The sequence below is a fragment of the Heptranchias perlo genome, chromosome 9 (assembly GCF_035084215.1).
Source record: "Heptranchias perlo isolate sHepPer1 chromosome 9, sHepPer1.hap1, whole genome shotgun sequence".
Lineage (NCBI taxonomy): Eukaryota > Metazoa > Chordata > Chondrichthyes > Hexanchiformes > Hexanchidae > Heptranchias > Heptranchias perlo.
Genome location: NC_090333.1, coordinates 25,924,106 through 25,950,426, shown reverse-complemented (window position 1 = coordinate 25,950,426; position 26,321 = coordinate 25,924,106). Strand labels below are relative to the sequence as shown.

Sequence of the window (26,321 nt, the reverse complement as noted above, 5' to 3'; positions counted from 1 at the left end):
TTGGTAATAGCCACCACCTGAGAATTTGCACTCCATTCACAAATGGTTAAAGTAGAAGAGACTACTTGTATATAATCAGCCATCAGAAATATAAGTCCGCAGGCAGATATACAACCATACATGTAAACAAACATACCAGAGGCTCCAACTCCCGCTCATCAGTCAAGTTAAACTCTGTCACAAAGTAGTAGAAATGCTTGTAGCAGGTATTGACATGGGCTTCAGCTCCCATGGTGGTAATACGATCAAAATGGTGGATGTAAACATGAACAAAGACTCGGAAAAGTCTAGTGAGAATCTTCTTACAGAGTTGCATAAAATTCTTAGGGAAAGGAACACCTAGGAAAAAGGAAAAAAGCAAAGTTGAAGAATAGTTTTGTTTGAAAAAAACATTCTTTATGATATCATCACTTTAATGTACTCTCCTCCCTCTCTCCTCTAAAGTGATTGAGAGGCACAGCATAATTACATACAAAAACTCAGTAAAGGTGACAAACAGTTTCAAAAGCTAACACAGCCATTCACATCACTAAAATGTACGACATGCTACTCACCAGTCTCCCACCACCAGTGTGACAAGATAGTCAGTTCTTTTCAATCATTAAGATATGAATGGTAGTGTCAGTTAATTTCCAAAGCATATATTTTATTGGTGGTGGAGGGGGGGGTGGGTGTAGTTGCACCAGCTACTTGTACGCTACAGGCAATACCCATTCTTTCAAGTGATTTCTGATGAGTGAGCTGTTGAAAGCTCATCTTCCTGTAGTTACAGAAGGCCTTAATTGGTAACTCTAATGGTAATTGAAGAAAATCAGTTATCTGAAGCAGCTGCATTAGCAATAATAGGGCAGCAACCTCAGATGAAAGCACTGGCAGACTATACTCTGAGACACATGATAGGTACGGTTTGCTGCGTTTAACCATGTTGGTGCAAACTAACGCCTGACGTTTGTGACTGACTCTTGACGGAAAATCTCTCACCTGGAATTTTCCTAATGTTGACAGCTCTGTTTGAGTCATTCTCGCACATTGAAAAAAAACAGAAGTTGACAAAAATTGATGGCCTGACAAGATTTACAGTTCATAATCTATACAGGAGACTAAGTAGTGAGAATTGTTTGTTATAAAACTAATGAATAAATAAAACTAACTAGATGATAAATTCTAGTCATAGAGTAGACAAAGACAGGTTAGATCTCTGAACTGTGAGAGATTGCTAGTAAGGAGAGGAGCCATCAGAAGTTTGGCGTGAACCAGGAGCAGAGGAAGCAATCAGTGCACCAATAACAAGCCCCAGTAGTTAACGTTTAAAAGCAGGAGGCTCCCGAGGTCTTTAAAAGATCACTGGAATTGAAGGCCACAAAAAGACTGACAGGATGGGGAAAGAAAACAAAACAAAAAGTGAGAGTGAAATAAACATTAAGAACCCATAGAAAATCAACTGTTAGAAAGAAAATTAAACAAATTAAATACTGCAAAACTGAAGAGAGATTCCAACCAAGGCAATTTCCTTAACGCAGACACTGCAGAAGTTAATGAACTGAAAAGGGAGATTGCTTATTCTTGAAGAATAATGGCAATTGGAGCACTGCGCCCTCATGAGTTGTTCCACGCAGCCCTCTGCCAAGGAATGTAACACTCGCCTACAGAGGTCAAACAAGTTCAAATGACAGTAGGAGCTTAAATTTAATTTAACACTCTACTACCAGATATAGTTTGGTGGGTAGGCAGTCCATAAATGTAAAGGCAATTAGTAACACAAAAATTATAAAATATATCAGAGGTGCAAGAGTAGTCACTCTTAAGAAAATATTGAATAAGCTGGCTTGAAACTGCCTGATCATCTTGAAGTCAGTGTAACTTCCCAACCTAATGGCAAATTTGGACAAGTAATGGGTACAGTTTTAAAACTGAGGAATACAACCTTGAATTATCCTGTAAGATAGTGGGTCTGAACAACTACCATTTAGTCTGAAAGTTGTCCCTGCCTTTTTATTTTGGGCACAGGCATTTGCACATTTATTTTAAACAGGTTAATACTTCCACTAAAATAGCAGAAAGAAATTTCAGATAAATACGTTAAGGGGGTAATTTTAACTTAACTCACTGGGCGGGAAACCTGCAGGATGGAGTGGAACGTTGGTTTTACACCCCGCCCAATATTACCCTCCATTGACATTAACGGAGAGTAAAATCGGGTGGGGTGTAAAACCGACATTGCACCCAATCTCGTCAGTTTCCCGACAGGTGGGTTAGGTTAAAATTGCCCCCTTTAAGAGTTCATACCTGTTATTTCACAGTGTAAATTAAAAGCACACATATCTCCCCCACTCTTAGTGGACCACAAATGAATTGGATGTACAGTTGTTTATAAAGTCTGGTTTTGTGCTTCTGGAATCACCAAGGAGGAGGCCAGCTTATGGAAATAGAGGAAACATGTGACTAATACTAAATGGTAGGAGTTACAATGGTGAGATCGGATGACCCTACAGCAACCTCATGGGCACACTGAGTGGACGAAGGTCCTATAGAGAGACCCTGTAGCAACAGTGCATGTTAGAGCAAAGACAGGTTCATAACTTTAATAGTGATATTGTTGTAGCACATTTCCTGTGGTTATAAAAAGCAAATTAGTTTTGTTTTTGAGGTTGAAGTGATTAACAAGTTGCATCATTTTGTTCTACAGTGTCTTTTACCTGCAGCTGTAGTACAGAAAGCAAGCGGCCTATTGCCAATGGTCTATCTGCTTCTCTAAGTAAATACTCAAATCAGTAGGATATGATTTATGTAAATAGAGTATACTGTAATGGTTAAGTAATCAGGATTATGTATTGCTATTAGTACCTGTGGTAACATTGTGCCATGTGAAGAGTCCTTTGGGGCAGCTGAGCTAATATTGAATTTTACAAAACAAAGTATATGAACCAAGCAAATTGATCCTTTAGACACTTGTCTGGAAGACTCCTAAGCAGTATGTTTGTGTTAAATGTCTAAGATATATCCCTGCTCACCCATTTCAAAACCTTCCCACACAGTTTTCTGTAAGTGTTCGGGATAAACTATTACCTCAGTTTGTCATAGAAATCAAATTGGTGGTGAATGGAAAAGTCCAACTATTCTAGCAATTTGTTTGTGTCCAATGAACAATCCTTACCGATCATAAAGATAAATATATTCAGACCATCTAACTGATTCTTCTTTAAAAACCTTTGGTTTTTCCCCCATCACAACATCTAACCGCTTCTTGAATGATTCTGTATTTTTCCCTCCAATAATCTTCCCAGAAGGCCATTATAGGCACTGATCACTCTTTGTGTGAAGAAATGACTCGATAAGGTCTCCTCTCATTCACCTGCTTTCAAGGCTGAAGAGTCTCGAGTTTTTCTAGCCCTCATAACTCAGTTATCTGAAACTAGGAATCAGCCTTGTGATCCTTCTCTACCTTGCCTTCTGGGCATGTGACCTGTGACCAGAACTCAACGCAGCATTCAAAGTATACCTAACCAGAACACTCTAGTTTTAGCACGTCCTCAGATTTGTACTCAGCTGAGTTGGCAAAATAGCCAATTTTTCAGGCTCAGAGCTATTAGCATTTTTTGGCGAGATCCCCAGGCTCTGCCAAGGAGTCCACCTCAAGGGGGCAGATTGGCTGTCGCTTTTAAATCAATTAATATGCAACTTTTAAGTACCCCCTCCACCACCCATAGCCATACTGGATGTCAGAAACACACTGGTGTTCTTTGCACTCAGTGTTGCTAAGGTGAAAATGATGGTAAATTGGTATACATAGTCCCATCATTTGGGTCTTATTATAATGTGCCTGTCCATGTTTATGTGGTGCATCAGACATCCAATGTCACTTCTGGTGTAAAATGCTGAAAGTGACGGGAGTGAACGAGAAGCCAGAAGTGCAGCTCCTGAAGTATTTTCCACCGCATTCCAATGGGGGTACCCAGGGAGCTGGTGTAATTGCATTGGAAAATCTAGGCCATTACCTTCATTCTCATTTGATGCTTTTGAATTGCTTCCTTTTGAATGGACTGCATTGTTTTTACATCTAACATCATGTTTGTGCTGCAGTGGGGACCACAATGCAACATGATGAGAGCTTCATGTGGAAAACAAATAAGAGGATAATATTTTCACACCATTCACTTGTTGAGCAGATTCTGATAATCAAGATGCATCACATTTCATCATTAGTGTCACTCAACATTTAATTTTTGGCACGTTATTAAATAAAGTATGCATCATGTGAACATGGTGCTCTATTAGGCAGTGTGCAATTATTTATTTCACTGATGATGTGGAGATGCCAGTGATGGACTGGGGTTGACAATTGTAAACAATTTTACAACACCAAGTTATAGTCCAGCAATTTTATTTTAAATTCACAAGCTTTCGGAGGCTTCCTCCTTCGTCAGGTGAACGATGTGAACCTGACGAAGGAGGAAGCCTCCGAAAGCTTGTGAATTTAAAATAAAATTGCTGGACTATAACTTGGTGTTGTAAAATTGTTTACAATTATTTCACTGATGACAGAGGAAGTCCTATGTAACTCTCTCAAGTTGTCAGATCATCCATTGAATAAATGCTCTCACTTTCTGCAAGAGCAAGACAACTCTTTAAATAATTTATCAGAAAAAAATAGAATGAACAAATGACAAGGAGATTATATAGATACACAATGAAAATTGACAAGTTTAAAATGTTGGTTTGAACCTTTGTGGTTTCTCTACAGCATTCCAGTGCTAATGTAATACTTGCTTTCTGTGGCCGTTTTATGTATTTTTTTTCTTTTTCGATATGGTCAATGTGCATTAATCAAAGTTCATATTTTGGCAGTGACTGCTTCATTAAATAGGACACATAATTAATGTATTAAACTTCTGTATTCAAACTAATTAGGATCAATCAAATAAATTGGAGGCTATGAATGAGCTGGTCAGGGTTTACAGCGGGTGCAGGAATCTATCAATTATTTCCTCTTTCAAAAGAGGACACTCAGTTTGCAAATGAGGGTAACGGGATGATAATTCATCCTGGTTAGTAATCATGATAAAGTGCAAACATTAGTCCACTATTGATACTAATACACTAATTAATCTCCTGTCGCAGTTTTGAATCTCCCTCTGTTCTCGCCTCTGGCTGTCCAGCCTTGGCTCCTGGGGTGGGTGGGAGGAAGACCTCTGCGTGTTGCCTTCTGCCTCTCTGACACCGCTGGTTGGCAGGTGGCATTCGCCATGTTGTGAAGGAAACAGTGGTGTATGGGAAGGGAGGTAGTGTGTATGTCGGTGCCTGTCAGCCACACGATGAGCAGTGGCCAAGCCTTACAGCAGGAGTAGGATACTATTTGTAAAGGTAGAGGAGCCCTGGCAGGAAATGAAGGTGTTGGATACGAAAAATAAAAGAACGATTTGCATTTATATAGCGCCTTTCACTACTTCAGCACGTCCCAAAGCACTTTACAGCCAATGGAGTATTTTTGAAGTGCAGTCACTGTTGTAATATAGGAAACGTGGCAGCCAATTTACGCACAGCAAGGTCGCATGAATAGTAATGTGATAATGACCAGGCAGGAAATTGCTCTGAGCAGCCAACCAGCAGTTCTCACCGCTCATTAGATTTAAATTCACCCATTAAGTTACCGTATTCTTTTTAGTGGCAACTTCTTTGAACTGCGAATTCAAAAAACTTCAGCATTCTTTCCCAGGCTGTGAGAGTGGTGAAAGGATCTCTACAGCCCCTCAGCCAATCAGCTTGAAACAAGCCACGCTGTGAGAAGCAGGAGGTGCAGTTCATTCACAAACTGCGCAAACTAACAACCAGGAAGTGCCAGACAAGGTTAGTAAATGTACAATAAAGTGAGATAGAGAAAGCAAAGTAAAGAGAGGGTAAGATTAAAAGAGACAGAAAGCAAAAGTAAGAAAAAAGTTTTAAATTATTTAATTTTTAATGTCCAAAAATGATTAGAATCAGGAGTAATGAGACTCCACATTTTAAAAAGTTAATTTTTAATGCCAGAGAGGTTATTCGGCAGTCATTAATACTTACCACGTTGTTAAAACTGAGCTTAGACCTACAAAAAACTCAGCATACTTGTTATGTGGAGAGATTATGGGCTCGATATCAGCACCCGCTATCGGGTGCGTTCCTGGCCGGGGGGGGGGGGGGGCTCCGAAAATCGGGGAATCCCGGAGCGGGTTGGGAGCCCGGCTCCAACCCGCCCACTTCCGGGTTCCCCACAGATGTGCGCGCGCAGTCCCCGCATGTGGGACTCCCGCAGGCAATTAAAGCCGGCAGGGTGCCACTTGACAGTATTTATTCTGGTATTTCAGGTCGTTAACAGACCTGATTAAGGAGATATTTTACATGGGGTGGGATTTTACAAACAACTGGGACTGTTTCCCGTACTGGGGGAAACACTCCCAGTTGAAATGGACGTGTTGCAGCCATCAGCCTGTGGCAGCTGCAAAGGTCCATTTGACAGGTGGGTGGGTGGGGCGGGGGGGGGAGATACTCACTCATTGCAGGAGGCCACTCTGTCACTTGGAACAAAGTTTGGCCTCCACCACCCTCCTCCAAACAATCAAATTCACCAACTTGCATACTTACCCCGGGGTCCAGAGACATGTACCTACCTTGCGGACCCCCTCAGATGTACATCTTCCAGATGGGGGCCGGCGTAGCGGCAGTCATGACCTCCTCGGAGGACGAACAGTATCACCAGCCTCACCAGCCACACCGTCCACCTCTGACACGTGGAGCCCCACAACACAGTGCTGTGACACATCCACCTGCACAGCAAGAGGGAGGGCAACCGCAGAGAGAGATGCGTCGCAGAGGGCACTACCCTCGCCACAGGGTCCACAGACAGAGGCTCAGCTTCCTGGACCTCTCTGAACAGCAGTGCACATGGAGGCTCAGAGTTACTCGACATGTAGTCGTGGACATCTGTAGCCTCTTTCATGCCGAGCTGCTCCCGGCTGGCCCAAGCACCATCTTCTTACCTGTCGCTGTCAAAGTCACCACTGCCCTCAACAACTTCTCCTCCACATCCTTCCAGGGTGCCACCGGGGACATCGCCGACGTCTCTCAGTCGTCTGCACAAAAGAGCCCTCCAAATACATCTACTCCCACTCTGCAGTGACACAATGGGTGGTATCAGGTGTGGGTCTTCATTGTGATCCTCAAGAAAGGGTATTATTTCACAAACCAGACAAGATTCGCAAAGACGTGGCAGTAGTGGTGCCAATATAATATGTGATGTGAGTTGGTCAGAAATGAGATATAAGTAAAAACCATGACAAACCCTCAAAAACCCTTGTGCATCCTCTTCATGCTCACGACACGTTTGCCTTTCGCTGCCTACTGCACATATGTGATGCATGCCCTGTGGCTGCAGCACAGGTAGTGGCAGGTTGAGTGAGGCTGACCGTGAAAGAGATGCATGAGAGGGTGAGTATGAGAGAGAGCCATGAGATTGTATGAGGATTGGGTTGAGTGGTAGTGGCGGGATGAGGTGAGTAAGTGCAGGTAAGATGAGGATGAGCTTTAAGTGGGTGTGAGGGGTGATGTGACAGAGTAGTGTTGGCAGTGCTGAAGGAGATGTGGGGTGGGGGCGGTGATGTGGCAGACGGAGTGCAGGGGAATGAGTAAGTGTACTCACTTTGGCTGACCTACTTAGGTCATTGCAGCGCCTCCTGCACCGTATACAGGTGCGCGATATGTTGGTGGTGCAGGTGACCTCCTCTGCCACCTCGAGCCAGGCCTTCTTGGTAGCAGAGGCAGGCCGCTTCCTCCCGCCCGCTGGGGGAAGATCTCTGTCCTGCCCCTCCTCCTCACCCCATCCAATGATACCTGGAGTGAGGCATCATTAAACCTGGGAGCAGCCTTCCCCCTGGGCTGCTCCATGCTGTAATTTTTCCTATTTCTTGCAGCATCAGTCAGTGGAGGACTGCCCCTTTAAATAGAACTCCTCCAGCTGACAGACCTTACTGCGTATGCGCAGTCAGCCTGATGCGCAGCTCAGCAGCGGGGAACCCGGAAGACCAGGTAAGTGGATCCAATTAGGCTGCGATCGCGCGCGGGGCAGACTGAATATCACCGGGCGCGTTACCCACGCGCCCAATAGACCCCTCCCCCCCGCCGCCCTGCTAATATCGAGCCCTATGTGTCATGAACAGGTGCAGAAAATAATCAATAAGGCTAATTGAATGTTGGCCTTTATATCTGGAGGACTAGAGTACAAGGGGGCAGAAGTTATGCTGCAGCTATACAAAACCCTGGTTAGACTGCACCTGGAGTACTGTGAGCAGTTCTGGGCACCGCACCTTCGGAAGGACACATTGGCCTTGGAGGGAGTGCAGCGTGGGTTTACTAGAATGATACCCGGACTTCAAGGGTTAAGTTACAAGGAGAGATTACACAAATTGGGGTTGTATTCTATGGAGTTTCGAAGGTTAAGGGGTGATCTGATCGAAGTTTATAAGATATTATGGGGAACAGATAGGGTGGATAGAGAGAAACTATTTCTGCTGGTTGGGGATTCTAGGAGTAGGGGGCACAGTCTAAAAATTAGAGCCAGACCTTTCAGGAGTGAGATTAGAAAACATTTCTACACACAAAGGGTGGTAAATGTTTGGAACTCTCTTCCACAAACGGCAATTGATGCTAGCTCAATTGCTAAATTTAAATCTGAGATAGATAGCTTTTTGGTAACCAAAAGGTATTAAGGGATATGGGCCAAAGGCAGGTATATGGAGTTAGATCACAGATCAGCCATGATCTTATCAAATGGCGGAGCAGGCTCGAGGGGCTGAATGGCCTACTCCTGTTCCTATGTTCCTAGGAGTTCGTTTCCAGCTGAGAAGTGCAACAAGTTGGTGCTGGGCCATTAATTTCATTGATTGCAGCCGCGAGGTCTCTTTAACGTGAAGCTGACAGATCATCGGAGAACCAGGAAGAGCAAGTTCCGGATTTCTGCGTTTGACTGCCACTCAAAGCAATTTCCGGCCTGGTCATTATCACATTGCTATTCGTGGGACCTTGCTGAGCGTAAATTGGCTGCCACGTTTCCTACATTACAACAGTGACTACACTTCAAAAGTATTCCATTGGCTGCTCTTTGATTTCATCATTCATAACGGTGAGTGCTGTTAGGCTCACCATTATTTTAAAAGCAATTTCCAGCCCAATCTGTTTTAGTTTTGTTGGTTGAGGGATAAATGTTGGTCAGGACACCAGGGAGAACTCCCCTGCTCTTTGAAATAGTACCATGGGATATTTTACGTCCATCTGATATAGCAGACGGGGCTTCGGTTTAACGTCTCATCCGAAAGACGGCACCTCCGACAGAAATAGGAAAACAGGGTTTTCATGCTGAAATATTTTTTGGCTGATAATAATAGCATCAGTAATAAAACACATGAATGAGATGGATGCAGCAATTTTATTAAATGTGATTTTTTTTTTAAATCGCTCGACAGCACTACTGATTGTTCAACAAAAAAAATACAGTAGCCTTCTGAGGGATAAGATTACATTAGCAATCTAAAAATCAAACAAGTACAGCATTCCTGCTCTTTTGTCATAGTTCTTTGGTTAAAATTAAGTCAAAACTGTTGTGTATATCTGTGAGACTCCATCTTTAAACGGACCAATTTTGGGAGGCACAACGGAGATTTATCCTGTGCAGTAAGCACTAGACAAAAAAATTATTTGCTCCATTGACCAAATCTAAATCGGGGAAACCAGTCGCTTGTGAAGAAGTGGGATTGATGGCACTCCACTTTGACAAATTGCACAACACTGCACTACAGCAGGCTTCTCTGCTAACCTTCAATTATTTCCCAAGAGGCCAAGTTTCACTCAAAAGCAGCTTACAGGACTGAACATTACACCCCAGAGCTCAACATCTCATGACCAAAATATAAAAGAACTTAAACACCCTTTGGAGACCTGGGTATTCACAACTATTTTAACTTCACAAAATGAAGCACAGCACTTAAATGTAATGGGGTTGATATTATGGGCGTTCATCACTATAAGGTTATTTTTCATGCAACTGCCACTCACACAGGAATGTACCATATTCTGATCAGTAAGAGTGTGACTCTCTGTTAACTCTCAATCAGAGCGCAGCTATGATGATCACAATTTAGCACTTTAACAGACAGGACATGATCGTCTCGACTCCTGTGGTGCACCAGGCAGGCAGTTAACCAGATGTACCAATTAGAAAGTTACAACCTAATGATGCAAAAAACACAAAAGGCACATTTTTTGAGTGTTGAAAGGTGCCTTTATCAGCTGTTGAGGAGGGTGATGATCTGCATCCCCTCGCTATGAGGCATTTGAATATTCTCACCAATCTAAGGAATTGGCAGGAAGTCTAAAAGGAATTGGACATCAGGAAGACAGCCAAGGTAAATGTACATGCCAACCTAGAAAGCTAGCAAAAGCTGGCCAGCAGCTTCAAAAAAAGCTGATACAGCCCCAAAATTCTGACGCTCAAGATTCGCCCCGAGACATGAAAGCAAGTAGTTACACAGGCTTTGTAAATGAAGCGATAAGTATACATGACATTCTTTAACTTGTATTGCAAAAATAAAAAAAACATAAGTGCATGAAAGTGTGAAGGGGAAATCAAAATATTGAACGAGCAAAATTGGTGATACATTTGAGGGGTTGGGGCGGGTCTTGGGACATATTCCCCAAGAAAAGTTTGAATTTTTGCATTAAAGATTATGCCTTCTAGTTAATTTTAAGCACTTTTACACTTCACAATCAATAGATTTTTTTTAATAATTAAAAAAAAACAAGCTGGCAATTGGATTTTTAACACATTAACCATTTCATTCTCCCACATCCAAACATTCCATCACCCCAGTTCACAAAGGCGCTCCACCACCTCCAGACCCAGGTCACAGAGATGCTGCCACCCCATCCAATCACACAGACAATCTCTTCTCCAAATATTCCAGTTGACATCCAGTGGAGCGAGCCTTTGGCTTAGTGGTAGCATTCCCGCATCGGAGTCAGTCAGACAGTCCCCACTCTGAATTCTGGGTTGACTTCCAGGTGGCTGTCCGTTTCCCGCCCCCTCATTTTATGGGTTGTGGGAGCCCATGAAAGCCTCCTATCATGTAGGACTAACCACCTTGTCAAATGATGGTTACAGCCATGGAAGGAGCATTCACATTGTGGCCTGTCAGACTGTTAATCAGCCTGTGAATTCTTCCACCACTTCATACTATTCTCCAAGGGAAGAGTGTGCAGCTATTTAAAAAAAAATTCCAGTTCATATTGGCACTCCTTTCCCTCTCCATCATTAATTCAACCCGGCACTCGTCTCCCACTTCAACATAGGTAAGCTGGTACTTTTCTTTCACTCTCCCCCATTCAAGCTGTTCCTCTTCCCCACCCCTCCCCAAGAGTGTGCTGGCACTCTCTCTCCCCACTGCCTCTCAGTTAATGCTGGCATTTTCTTCCCCCCCCCCCCCCCAAAATACCATTGCCAGCTTCTGCCTCTTTTCATCTCCTCTTCGTTACCATCCATTTCCCCTTCTTTCTATTGCTATACATTTACCTCCTTTTTCATTGCTATTGATTTCTGCCTTCTCTTTTTCATCCTACTCCTTCCCTCTCCTTCACTGCTGACCATTCCCTCCTCCCCATCTATTCCCCCTTTACCATGCATTCTTCTCCCTCCCCTTGTCATGTATTTTGTCCCTTCCCCTCCTCTTGCTTTTTCCTTCTTCTCTTTTCCTTCTCATGCCATGCATTCACTCCCTTCAGTATCCATGGATACTGAGGGGAGTGAATGCACTAATGCTGGAATTGCCTCCTCTGTATGCTGTAAGCAGGTACTCCAGTTCTCATAAGAGTTTCCACCTACAGTGTACAAAAGCAGTAACCTAGGTCATTAGGGTTATGAGTGGTGTGAAGAGGAGGAATAGGCAGCTGACCAGTGCAGTAACTACAGGACTCGGGAGGAGTGAGACAAATGGGAGAACGAAGATGTCAGCAAACACTAATATACTGATCAGGCCCCCCAAGATGCTGACTGTCAGTGTGAAATGCTGAGGATTGGCATGCATGGGGATCTAAGGGCATACTTCACAGCAAATTTTATTTTTAACACTTTATTTTGTGCATTTTCCAGCATTTTAGAGTTTACTGCATTTCTGCTTTCAAGCCAAATATACAATTTCTCCTGGAAGGGTTACAGATATTTTAAGCATGAAAATAAAAGTAGTGGTATGGACTTTAATAAGTTAAAATAAATGAGCTAACACCATATGTTAAAATCCTGCATTGAGGAATGTAAAGGAACATGTTAAGCATTCATCCACTATTATTACCAATGATTTCTAGCCTATTTTGCTCTTTTGAAATTGTCAAAAAAGATTTATTTTCTACTGCAAATAAAGACGTTATTACAGGCTGCAATTTCTTTTTAAAAAGTGCAAAAAAATGTTGCTTCAAGGAAGAGGCATGGAAAGCTGAATTTTCTGCTCTCATGTGCATTTGCTTGACTGCCTCCAGTCTGCATGTGACTTTTACTGATTATTATCATTCCTAATATTTCCCAATGTATGTTGTCTACTCTAATATAGTTTTTTTTATAATTGGTTCTCAAATGTTTCAAGGGTGGAGGAGGTGCCGTTGAAGTAAATTTAGTGAATTGCTACAGTGCATCCTGAAGATAATACATACCGGAGCCACAGTGAGGGAGGGGGCTGATACTGTGTCCAGTGGCAGAAACACTGCTCAAGCGAACTCAAGCGAGCTCTTGGCTGTTGCTACAACTACACCCATCCAGTTGAGTGGTGTTATCTGTCCTGTCAACAGTGCAGAGATTATTTCTCCTTCGCAGCTTTTTTGCTGCATCCTCCTGCCACAGACTTTCTGCTGACTGACTTGACTTCTCGGGTCTGTATTGATTCCCTTCAAAGACTGGCAGAGATCAAAGAAATTTATCAGCACCAAGGTGCTGGATGTGTCCTGGGTGCCCAGACATTGCTAATGAATGGGCTACTGTTTGGGAAAAATAAATGCCCATCCCACCTTTGAATCACCTTTCACCCGCTTATGGATGGCCAACCTGGCATAGCACTGTTTGGAGGAATGACCCTGTGCCAGGAAATATCACTCAAGCAGTTCAATTCATATAACTGAGCTGTTGTTAATTCTGTGAAGTGACAGGCAGGTCTGGAATTCAGCTCGTGACCTCTAGGGTGGGAACCAAGTGTACAACCACACAAGTTAACCAATCCTGGTAACTTTTCCAATAAAATCTGTCAGCCTGTTTTGCACATTTCCTGGTCATTTTGAGCAATGTACTTCAATTAATAGATCTAAAAGATGCCAAGGATAGGTCTCCAAACTTCAGCTCCTCTGTTAGGTAATCATATACGCTACAGCAACAAGTGCTGAAAATGGCTATATTAGCTGGTAAGAGTGGGAATACACAAAAATGGGTGACCCATTTTGTCACTGCTCCACAAAATGTATGCCCACCTAATATTGGCATTGCATAGCCTTGTTTGGTTAACTGCAGAGCAAGTCCTCCTACTTAGAGGCACAAACCCATGCCCTACGACTGTAGATGTAGGGGTAGCAATTGGTATGTGTTACGCCCATTTTTTGGGCACAATACATACCAATTTAGCAGTGGGACAGCCTGCACCGAATCTGCACAGGTGCTGGTCCCACTGCTAAATTAGTGGAGCCCATTTTTTATGCATCCCAGACGGCCGCCTAAAACAGACATTAGGCCCCTTGAATATGTTAATGCTGAAATTAGTCAGCGATGGGCGGGGCAGGGGCCAGATGGGCCCCACTCTGGATTCTTCGGTGGCTCCTGTGACCACCAACTAAAGGTAAGTATTTATTTTTTTAAATTTTAAAAGCTGCTTTCTGTGGAGCCAGGAAAGTTCCTCCAATTCCACAGGTGTCGCAATTGCACCACCCCCTCACCATTGCCAGCCCCCAACCCCCTCCAGTCTGCTCCAACCCTCCAACAGGGTCTGAAAGAAGGCCCAGATGAATTTTTACCCCGTAGTATGTTAGAGCCCCAATTTGCTGTGCTCCGTGCTTTAATAGCTGGCCGTTTGTAGTCAGGGAATTTGTTCTCTGACCTTTCACCTCAAGCTAAATGTATTAGAATTTCCATTTGTGTTATCTAGGCTTCTTTGGGGAAACCATTCCTGTGTTTGCTAGATACTGTAACACACTGATGCATTTGCATTGAAACAAGTCTTGAAAATATTATCTTGCTGGTGCATGTCACTATGATGTGCAGCAGTTCTCCTTCCCCAATGATCAGGACAGTGTATCTCTCAATATGGCTAAATCATAATGGAGCTTGGGAGCTTTCAGAGGTAATGCTACCAAAGAAATTGCGCCCTGGAGTATCTCCATCTGTTGTCACAAATCAAGTCACAACCGGCTGTTCACTCAGTGCCACCTACAGACCAACAGCAGAAAGGATGCAGGGGTTATACTGTACTACAAAAGATCTTTATCAAACAGACATTTTAAAACACTGAAACCAAAACAAAATACATTTTCTTTTTAAACTGTAAATCAGGTTTGCAACCAACGTGCCACTGTTATCACATCATCAGAAGCCTGTATTCAGATCGCTCTCGAGACAGATAGATCTGTCTCAGATTGGGACTTGGATGGCCAGTGAAGAAACTTTCATCACTTGTTAGTGTTTTTTTTATTCGTTCATGGGATGTGGGAGTTGCTGGCGAGACCAGCATTTATTGCCCATCCCTAATTGTCCTTGAGAAGGTGGTGGTGAGCCACCTTCTTGAACCGCTGCAGTCCGTGTGGTGAAGGTTCTCCCACAGTGCTGTTAGGAAGGGAGTTCCAGGATTTTGACCCAGCGACGATGAAGGAACGGCGATATATTTCCAAGTCGGCATGGTGCGTGACTTGGAGGAGAACGTTAGTATGGGCTGTATTCAAACCCAGGTCTGAGGTGAAAGAACTGAATTCTAATCAACTAACCATAAAATACATGTATAACTATTAAATAAATATATAACCACATCTCTAAGTGGGCACTCTAACCATTTATATGCTCGAAAGTACAGACTGTTATGAGTGAAGAAACAAACCTGTCAACTTTTTAAAATATTTTTAGAACTTAATTTGCAACTCCCATGATTGATCGACATGCAAAATATTAATTATTTTTACATTAACCTCAGTGTGAATTACAAGTAACTTCTTGTGACATCAACAGTTTATTGACTATGAATTAATCCATTGCTTTATTAACCATTCGTAATTATGCTTTTATTTATTTTTCCTTTCACCACACTCAAAAGCAGGCTGGTTGCACTCCTGTAGAAATTATGAATGTCCCTAGTAATCCTGATTTATATTTTGGGTCTCCCTAGATAAAAATAATGGCTTGGAAATTCCTGGGGTCCCGCTTCTCCGGCACAGGCGCATTGGAGCGGAACGCCCACCCAACCTTGCCCAGGGCCAGAGATGCCATCCCGAATTGCGGGTACGGGGTCATTTACAAGGCCAGGGTGGGCCACCAGCAGCTGCAGGGGCACATCGGCGGTGTCCGCCTCAGCTCGAGCCACTCCACTCGTCAGCTGCAGCAGAGTCCTTCAGAGTCCAGTTAACTCTTTGGTTCCCACTGGAGGTACTCTGACTACAGAAGGTAAATCACTCGGATTTAAAACCTTACCCTACTGAAGGTTTGGGGCTTATAGAAGGCCTCACAGGAACTCACCCCAGGTCTCAACTGGCATGAGTTCCACTGTGGCCTTTCAGGGATGTAAAGGGGGAAAATTCCTGAGGAAGCCTGGTAACTCCCATGACAATTTCCCTCAACATGGGCGGGACAAAATATCCATCCGTGGCACCCACAACCAGAGTTTAAAGGTGAAGTCCAAATTATTCTGACCCACCCCTTTCCCAGGAATTTTAGAGCCAATGTGTTTCCTGTGATGTAGTTAGTGTACTACATTATGTCTCAGAAGATCAGTAAAATTGTTGCTGTAGATACGTAGGCAGTGAATTTCCACGGGAATTCTCCTGCTCACCTGCATAACTTCAATGTTTAAGTCATTTTTCTGGACTTTCCGTTGCTCTTCCACTGAAGTTATGATGAACGATTGGAAGAACCCCCTTGGAATTCACCCCCACACAGTTAATAAGCTGGGTCTATCGCACCACAGTTCAACTGAATAATGCTAGCAAAGAATATGGACCTAAAACTGTTGAAATGTATTAAATATACAATATTGTGGAAAGCACTAGGAACCACAAGTACTTACTATTGGTTATATGGGAACAAATTATAATATTTATGAATAATTCATTGCTTCAGTAATCATCTGTTACACTAGAGCAGATACATTTGGCTAATGTAAACTAAAAAAAATCCTTTTTAATGCTTCTTCTCTGCAACACAGATGTCAAGTGTTTTAGAGACTGATCATGCAGTTTGGTCTCACAAGAGGACGAGTTCATAAAAACAAAGGAAAACAGGTGGTTATGTTGGCTGAGAGCTTTTTCTCCCCTTCTGGAGTGTAATCCCTTGGTTGATGCTGTACACAGTGGTCAATCAAGTCTCCAGATCAAGGGACAGAATTCCTGCTGGTCAACATTAACACTTTGCTCCTAAAACAGCAAAGTTTGGAAAGTAAAACAAAGGCCATCTAGTTGCACCTTCATTGAAACATGTTCAATTTGTATCATTATGGAATCCTAATTTATTTAAATTGCCTGAGGAAAATGACTAACTCCATTTGGATTCAAGTATTAGATTTAATTTAATTCCTCTTTGAAATCAGAAAGATGAACCAACAAAATTACAGATGTCATTTTCTGTCACACAAACAATTTGTCTCAAACCTCAGTGACAAAATAATTAATGTGCACTTGGCTTAGCTTTATAGATCTACTTAACAGAGGAAATCTTCAGAGTGTTGTGTAATAGAATTAAGCACTTGAAATGGCTCCTGCCAACCCCCATTACAGGAATGCCATTACCTAAAGAATCATTCCAGAAAGCATATGCAAAACAAACTAGATTTCTTTTGAGGGTGACCTCACAGAAGTGGAGTTTAGCTGAAAACCATTTTGTTTGTAGGGCAGGTTCATCTAGTATGCGAACAAGTGAAGAATTAAGAACTGCTGTTAGGTGACACAATGTCAATACACTATACAAAGGACTGATAGGATGCAGCGATCGTATTCTCCTCCACACCATCACTTTAAGTTGGCAGTCTTAGAAGAGCTGGACAAAGGACAAGCATTTCATCACAGAAAAGGGAAAACATTATGCAAGTTCATTTTGAAGTACTAGTCGCTTCAAACTTCTCACACACACACCTCTTTGCAGAAATTCATAGTTGTAATGGTCGATGCCTGGGAGCAGGAGACCAACCCATTTTCTGAGCCAGGCAATGTCATGTCAATCCAGACAAAATGGAACATCAAAAAGAACACGCAAAGTAACCAAAATGCAATTTAGAATATTATACTTCGTGTACCAGAGGCCATTTTGGTTGCCTGTGGAAATCCTCACAGAATCCATTTAAACAATATAGATGATTTCAGTTTCTCTGTTGACTACCATGAATTTTTTCAACAACTATGAAAAATTCTTAGCAGAAAAAGTGTTCTGGCCATTTAAAACATTTATTTACATAAACTTAAAAAAAAATCCTATGATACTGATCAATTCTGAAATTCTCAACATCTGGTGAGTGCATGTAGCCAAAAAGAAAATGACTAACATCTGCTACAAACCAATTTGCTTCCCTGATCTCTCAACACTGTGTAAACAAAGCCATTTTCTGTCAACAAATTCTAAACCATTTTTTCAGTTTTCTGAATCCATTAATAAATATCAGCGCCATAGAACAGTTCAACAGTATAATTATACAACATGCTGATCATATTACAGTCTTATTTATTAAGAACACTCAACCTATATTTCTGATGTCAGTGCTGTGTATTCTCATAATCAATTCAACCTGTGACTGTAGGAATTATCACTACTGCAGGAACCAATTGTTTTATTCTGCTCTACTCAATGTGGGCACAATGGTGGTTTTCCACTTTCCTCTCTGATCACTCGTTGTCATTGTCCCATTTAGAAGTAAGGATTAAGTACGAAACAAGAAAAGGCAATTAAGGTAACATGCCTACTTTCCCAAGAAACAAATGCATAAATCAACTCTCAGAATTATTTAAACTCCTGAATAACCGCAGGTAAAACTTCCAAGACAAAACTTCCACGTTACCCATAGCATAGCCAAGTGCAATTCTAAAATATTAATCTAATATTACAATGCTTTTTTTTCTCTCTGACTGCACTCTACAGAAGATTTTGCCGAAGTGGGTGATTTTCGGGTTGGGTGCTGGGAGGAGCATCCGTCCAACACGGCAATCGGGAGGCCGAAACCACTTTCAGCTTTGGGTTTCATTAACATGTTCTTGGCAAGCTGCAGGTGCCAAGTAAATGTCCCAGTGCAGTTCGCTGATCTGTTGAGGACAATCATCTGGCTACTGCATGCAGACGGTCGGCAAGTAAGGCCTGTTGGCAGGGAGATCGGATGCCAGGCAATGAAAAAAGGTTGGCAGTGGGCCGGAAATTTTTTTGTGGCCAGGAGGAGCACTCTTACTCATCCTGGCCTCACAAAAATCTTTTAAAAAAAAAACCCTTAAATACTTGACCTCTTGGGAGAGGCCTCCAGTGGTCCCTTTAAGGATCACAGGTTAGGTCTCTCAAAGTTTGGAGAAAGAGGGATTAGCATGCACTGCGCACACTTCACCCATTGCTCCTTGAAAGTTGTGATGTGGAGATGCCGGTGATGGACTGGGGTGGACAAATGTAAGGAATCTTACAACACCAGGTTATAGTCCAACAGTTTTATTTGAAAATCACAAGCTTTCAGAGCTTACCTCCTTCGTCAGGTGAGTGCCTTCACACACTCACCTGACGAAGGAGGTAAGCTCCGAAAGCTTGTGATTTTCAAATAAAACTGTTGGACTATAACCTGGTGTTGTAAGATTCCTTGAAAGTTGCAATCAGGATCCTACAACAGGCATAGGACCCAATTTGCATATTTAAACAGCCTCACGCCTGTTTTGGGCCTGCCTGGAAATTGATTGATACCCAAAACTATGTACAATATTCCAAAGTGGCTTAATCAATGAGTTCTATGGAGTTAAAGTAAACTATTTTTAAATTTATAATCAAATGCCCTTGAAATACATTCCACTATTTAATAAAAACTATGGCGTAGAAATTTATTGGCACCTAAGCATCCAATTTGTGGGGCAGCACCCGTTCAGCGCCAGAAGTGCACAGCCCGCCATATTGGATCAGGCTCCTCCAAAGGCATTCAAAGCATGTCAGAAGTATTCAAAATGGTGATTAAAATATTTAAGTAAGGGTACTACGCTTGCAAAGTTGGAGATAGACTCCTCCATGCTCTGAACCATTGCGCACAAGCTCGCCGGCAGACTGCCTAGTGCACGTAGCATTTCCTGATATATGCCCATCAGCCTTCTTTGGTAGCCTGGTCCCTCAAAATGAGCATTTGAGTCCTCTGCAGCAGAGCTAGCATGTGATCTTTCTTTGAGGGTCCGGAGGAGCACTCCTGCTTCTCCGGGCATCAATAAGGAAAGTTTTTTTCTAAAACTTACCTCAATGGGCCTTGTTGGCTTCTTGACAGGTTCATCTGGCGGGGTGGCCATGGTGGGCTTCCTGCTTAGGTTAAAATTCAATCATGTATATCATGGGACCCTGATTTGCATTAATTAATGAGATCTCCGCTGGAGTCCGGCAGGAGCCTCACCGCTGCCAAAATCAGTGGCATTAAAATCACAGATCGACGGGAAAGAAGCTGAAAATGAAGACACTCCATTTTAACTGATCTCCAGCCATCGATCAGTGAATTGTTAAAATCAACTTGACTGTATCTGACTTTCACTACAGATTACTGCAGACTGTGTGTCAACTTCTCCCAGATAGGCAGTTGCCAAAGACTTGACATCCGATTTTCTTTGTCTTGGGGATTGAACTGATGAGCTATCAAACAGGGTTTGATAGCTTTTCAGGTGTGGGCTTTTCTGGTAACTATTTCCATGGACTCATAAACCTTTCCATAAGTGTTAAGAAACCTCATTATCTTAAACTGATGTGGTATGTGAGAAACACCATCCTGGGCAAATACTTCAACTGGAAATAATTTTTACTCCCAAAAATATGGATTTAAACTTAGTAGCAACATCTTACTATAAATTACCCAAAATTACTCCGAGATCAAAGTCAAAAATCCCAAAATGTGACAGTGACCTACAGAATGTGTATCTTTACGAAGAATAAACAAGACCAAACAAGAAAGGGGGAAAAAAAAGTAAATCTAAATGAAAACAGGGCTGCAACTTGATAAAACATGAATCAATCTACTCAGCTTGCCCACTATTACATTTTGACCACTTATTGATTCTTACCCTTATCCATGCCTTTGTTACCTCTAGACTCAACTATTCCAATGCTCTCCTGACTGGCCTCCAATCTTCCATCCTCCATAAACTTGAACTCACCCAAAACCCGTACCCCCTAACTCGGTCCGGGAATGCCTCGATTTTAAAATTCTCATCCTCATTTTCAAATCCCTCCATGGTCTTGCCCCTCCCTATCTCTGTAACATCCTCCAGCCCTACAACCCTCTGAGATCTCCGCGCTCCTTCAATTCTGGCCATTTGCCCATCCCCGATTTTAATTGCTCCACCGTTTGCGGCCGTGCCTTCAGCTGCCTAGGCCATTAGTTTTGGAATTCTCTCCCTAAACCTCTCCGCCTCTCTACCTCTCTCTCCTCCTTTAAGATGCACCTTAAAACCTACCCCTTTGACCAAGCTTTTGGTCACTTGTAATAAAATCTCATGTGGCTCGATGTCAAATTTTGTTTCATTACGCTCCTATGAAGCGCCTTGCAACGTTTTACTACATTAAAAGGTGCTATATAAATGCAAGTTGTTGTTACCCTAGATTATTTAGGCTCTTGTACCTTAGATCAGTCTCATTGGTGAGTTCCAACTCCTTATAACTTTAAGAGTATCTTTCCTTGCCTTGGAATCAAGGTAAGCCTTCAGCAATGGGCCCAAGAAAATGAAGAGCAAACTCTATTTCATAATTGCTATTTGGTACTGGACTATCACATGTCTCCATAAGTTCTCACTTCAGTCTTCGAAAGTGGTACTGCATCACAGCAAACCTTATTATAGAACATGGATATAATAGTTACATATTTTTGATATATATTAATGACTTGGACTTGGGTGTACAGGGCACAATTTCAAAATTTGCAGATGGCACAAAACTTGAAAGTGTAGTAAACAGTGAGGAGGATAATAATAGACTTCAAGAGGACATGGACAGGCTGGTAGAATGGGCAGACACATGGCAGATGAAATTTAATGCAGAGAAGTGCGAAGTGATACATTTTGGCAGGAAGAATGAGGAAGGCCAATATAAACTAATGGTACAGTTTTAAAGAGGGTACAGGAACAGAGAGACCTGGGGGTATATGTGCACAAATCTTTGAAGATGGCAGGACAGGTTGAGAAAGCGGTTAAAAAAGCATACGGGAAACAGGGCTTTATAAATAGAAGCATAGAGTACAAAAACAAGGAAGTTATGTTGAACCTTTAAGACACTCAGTTCAGCCACAGCTGGAGTATTGTGTCCAATTCTGGGCACTGCACTTTAGGAAGGATGTGAAGGCCTTAGAGAGGGTGCAGAAAAGATTTACTAGAATGGTTCCAGGAATGAGGGACTTCAGTCACATGGGTAGGCTGGAGAAGCTGAGGTTGTTCTCCTTAAAGCAGAGAAAGTTGAGAGGAGATTTGATAGAAGTGTTCAAAATCATAAAGGCTCTAGATAAAGTAAATAAAGAGAAATTGTTCCCATTGGCAGAAGGGTCAAGAACCAGAGGACACAAATTTAAGGTGATTGGCAAAAGAACCAAAGATGTGAGGAAAAACATTTTTACGAGTCGTTATGATCTGGAATGAGCTGTCTGAAAGGATGGTTGAAGCAGATTCAATCGTGGCTTTCAAAAAGGAATTGGATGAATACTTGAAGGGAAAAAGTTTGCAGGGCTACGGGGAAAAAGCAGGGGAATGGGACTAATTGGATTGCCCTTGCAAAGAGCCGGCACGGGCTCGATGGGCCAAATGGCCTCCTCCTGTGCTGCAACCATTCTACGATTCTATGATTTATAGTAGAAAATCTTTCATTTAACTCACAGAGTAGACAAAATAATAAAACTAAATGAATCCTTAGCAAGTTAAAATCCTTTCTTTCAGTACTAATATTGTTGATTCTTTTCAAGTTATCTCCTGGCTGCTTTACTGAGAGTTCAAAACTATCCCTTTCAGTGTTTTGACCAGAATGGCATAAATTTATATGATATTTTATAATATATCCAAATCTCCTGGAAGAGAGTTACCAAGATCTTGGATTTTGTATGATTAGCCATTCAAATTCAAAAAGGAAGTGTCAGTCAAATGAAAACAGAAACTAAGTTTTGAAGGTTGTTTGTTGGCCTCCTTCTCAAGCCTGTTATTTGGGAGACTATAACGGATAGTGCAACATTGGGGGTGACTTTTGGGTTGGCTGCCGAATGGGCGCAAAAGCAGCGCCCACCCAATGCAGCAATCAGGAGGTCCAAACCACTTTTAGGTTCAGGCCTCATTATTTTTTCGACAAGCTGCAGGCACCAAACAGTTGCCCAGCTTGCCGACACTCTTGCTTCTCCTGGCCCCAAAAAAAATCTTTAGAAAAAACAAAAAAAAAATGTACCTTTTGGGAGAGTCCTCCAGTGACCCCTTTAAGGGCCACTGGTCAGGCCTCTTAACGCTTGGTCAAAGTGGCATGCTTCGCCCATTTCTCCTTGTAACTTGCAATATGGCTCCTACAACAGGCGTAGGACCCCGATTCGCAAATGTAAACAGTCTTCTGCCCGTTTTGGGCGGAAGTGCTGGGTGCCCATTTAAAGGCCCATCTGAAAAATTCATCCAGGTGGTAAAATGGGTGCACAAGGGCCCCACCAGATTTTCAATTGCTGGTCGACCGAGAAACAGGTGACCGGCAGTTGAAAGTCTCCCCCTTTGTATCAAGACAGGCTCTGCAAGACTTTGCCTGTGTACAACGACTGAATTTTAAAAGGAGCAGCCACCAAACCAAAACCCAGGCAAAAATACATTATTTTTACCATGCTCACATTCTAAACAGCAGCATGGAGTAATGTAGCAGTAGTGCTACATCAATGGCTTTAAAACATTTCACATTATACTTTTTATTTAGCATTTAACCGATTCTACCAACACTAGTTTAAAGCTGATAATCGCCTTTAATCTCTTCAATCACATGTTCATATTTTTCTAGCAGAAATCTTACCAACTCTGGTGGGAAAGTTCTCCTCATTATTGATCAGAGTCTCAATCCAGTCCATGAGTAAATTCATATACTGTGGAGCGGTCACTTTGGTTGGCCTCTTATACTTGTGCTCGTCCTGCCACCTGTATTCGTATTTCAGCCCGCCTGACATGACGGGACAGCTTCTTTCGGTGCAATACTCACAAATGGTACCATAGATGAGGTTGATGCGATTGAAGAAATCTACGGTGTTGACTGCAATCCAATCATTAAGGTTCTCCCCTGCAGGAAGCTGAACTACAGTCTTGAGATCGACACCAGATTTAAGCGAGGCCTGCGCTTTCTTGTACAGCTCAAAGCGTTGGGTTCCTGGCTCAAACCTCTTCCGGGGTCGAAAAGTCCTGTCTTTATTAAAGACTTGCTTCAGGCAAAGGGCCATCTTTCAAAAGGTACAGAGAGGAGCCTGTCTCTCCTTTAAACAAGATTCAATATTAAAAGATTTATTTTTCTCGCTCAAGTTGACAGTATTAAAGAACTTCAGATATCTCAATCAGTTCTCTCTCCACAACTTGCTGCAGTAATCTGAGTTTTCTGTAAGAGAGAGGAAGCTTTTTTTAATTCATCAAAAATGCAGGTGCCAGTAACTCCAGCAAGATACCTGATTAAGTGGCACTCATCACCTAACATTAAAGCTCCGATTATATCAAGATTTACACTCACAATGTAATCCTAAAGTGAAAGCAAAAATATTACATTCTATGAAGGCTCTTCTTGAAAAATAACATTCATTTCTCACTGTCTATTATAATGTGAATGAGGCAACTTGCTATACTAGACAACCTCCAGTGGTGTTGCACACGGAGAGTCATGCTCTAGTGTAGTCGACAGGTGAAGTGGGTTGAGAGAGCGGACAATAATTGGACCAGGGTGTGCAGGTGTATTTCAGCCCCCATTTTAAATTCATACAGGTCTGTCCTTATTTTTATATAATACTTCAAGTATATATTATTTACAGTTAAACTCAAGGAAAACATAGGGCAATTTGGGAAGCAGTGTAGAGTTGGTTGGAGCATCGGAGTTTCTCCGCAGTACAGGCTGGGTAGCTGAGACACAATAAACAGAGGTGTTACAGAGCCACAGCTTGAGTGAGTGTGACAAATTTACAGAGGCAGTTTCCTATATAAATGTGGCCATAGGAATTTATAATGGAAAAGTTGACAGCAAATTACAGACGTATGATTTTTAATGTATGATAGATGTGGAGCGAGAGGAGCAGTGCTGAGATCCAGGGGAGGAGCCCTTTCCCCATTCACTAAGAACAGAGAGAGTGACATCGCAGTGAACAGAGAGAAGTTCTGAGAGACCCGTAATCGTCACTGGGTCAAAATCCTGGAACTCCCTTCCTAACAGCACTGTGGGAGAACCTTCACCACACGGACTGCAGCGGTTCAAAAAGGCGGCTCACCACCACCTTCTCAAGGGCAATTAGGGATGGGCAATAAATGCCGGCCTCGCCAGCGACGCCCACGTCCCATGAACGAATAAAAAAAAAGGGTAGGTTAATCAGGGTAAGTAAACAGTAAGTGAATTAACAATAGAGTATCTAAGAGGAGTTTAGAAAAAAAAAGTATCTAAATATAATTTTAGGGTAGCTGAGACCCAGTGCCTGCAATTCCTGAGCCAAGTGTGAACTTCAGGATGCTTCATGTGTCCTGGAGGGCCACGTGTGCAGGAATTGCCACCAGTTGCTCGAGCTCAAGCTGAGGGTTTCTGAGCTTGAGGGGCAGCTGGAGTCACTGCAGAGCATAAGGGAGGCTGAGGGTTTCCTGGATCGTAGTTTCCAGGAGGTGGTCACCCCACAGCCACAGGGAATTCAGAATAGCAAGTGGGTGGCCATCTGAAAAGTTAGGAAGAGGCAGGCAGTGCAGGAATCTTCTGGGTATGTGGCACTCTCAAACCGGTATTCAGCAATGAATTCCAGTGAGGGTGACGACATCTCGAAGGAATGCAGTCCTGAGCATGGCACCATGGGGCAGAGGACTGCACAGGGTGGCACAGTGAAGTGTAGAAATGCAGTAGACAGAGGATTCGATAGTCAGGAGAACAGACATGCAGGGGTTTAACTAAGAGGTAAAATCAATACTTAAACTGGATAAATTAATTAGTTAATGAAACCAAAATAGCGAGTGATTAAAAACTTTAATAAAGTAAATAAATAAATTCTGCTTCGACAAGCGATGGCAGGGCAGATGGTGTGTCGTAACTGCAGCATGTGGGAGTTGGTGGAGAGCAGAGAGATCCCGGGCAACCACATCTGAAGCAAGTGTCTGCAGCTCGAGGGTCTTCGGCTCAGAGTTGTTGAGCTGGAGTCCGAGCTGCAGACATTACGATGCATCAGGGAAGGGGAGAATAACCTGGACACTTTGATCCAGGATGCAGTCACACCCCTTAGGTTAGGTAGTAGTTTAGATTCATTCAGTGAACAGGGACAGGAGGATGAAACTGCAAGTCAGGCAGGTATGGGGACCCAGGTTGTAGTGAGGGAGGAGCCTCAGCCCTTGACCTTGTCCAACAGGTACAAGGTACTTGCTACCTCTGTGGATGAGAACAAAGACTGCAGGGAGGATGGGCAAACTGACCACGGCAACATGGTACAGGAGGCCATTCAAGTTGGGGGAGTAAAAAGGAATGTGGTAGTGATAGGGGAGACTATAGTCAGGGGGCTAGATATTGTTCTCTGCAGCCGCGGCTGAGAGTCCCAAAGGCTGTGTTGCCTGCCCGGTGCCAGGGTTAAGGACATCTCCTCACGGCTGGAAAAGAACTTGGGGCACGAGGGGAAGGATCCAGTTGTCGTGGCTCACGTAGGAACCAATGACATAGGTAG

At 42.7% G+C, this 26,321-nt stretch overlaps 1 protein-coding gene across 1 annotated transcript in view; it reads right to left on the bottom strand.

Annotated features, from left to right (window-relative positions):
- Positions 1-26,321, bottom strand: part of LOC137325208 (MOB kinase activator 3C-like) — a 62,496-nt gene that overhangs the window by 19,659 nt on the left and 16,516 nt on the right. Inside the window, exons 2-3 of the mRNA XM_067990048.1 lie at positions 23,459-24,028; positions 137-339 (exon numbers count right to left, since the gene is read on the bottom strand). Coding sequence (XP_067846149.1) covers positions 137-339; positions 23,459-23,876 — 621 coding nt within the window. The 5' untranslated portion in view covers positions 23,877-24,028. The remainder of the gene's footprint in view (positions 1-136; positions 340-23,458; positions 24,029-26,321) is intronic.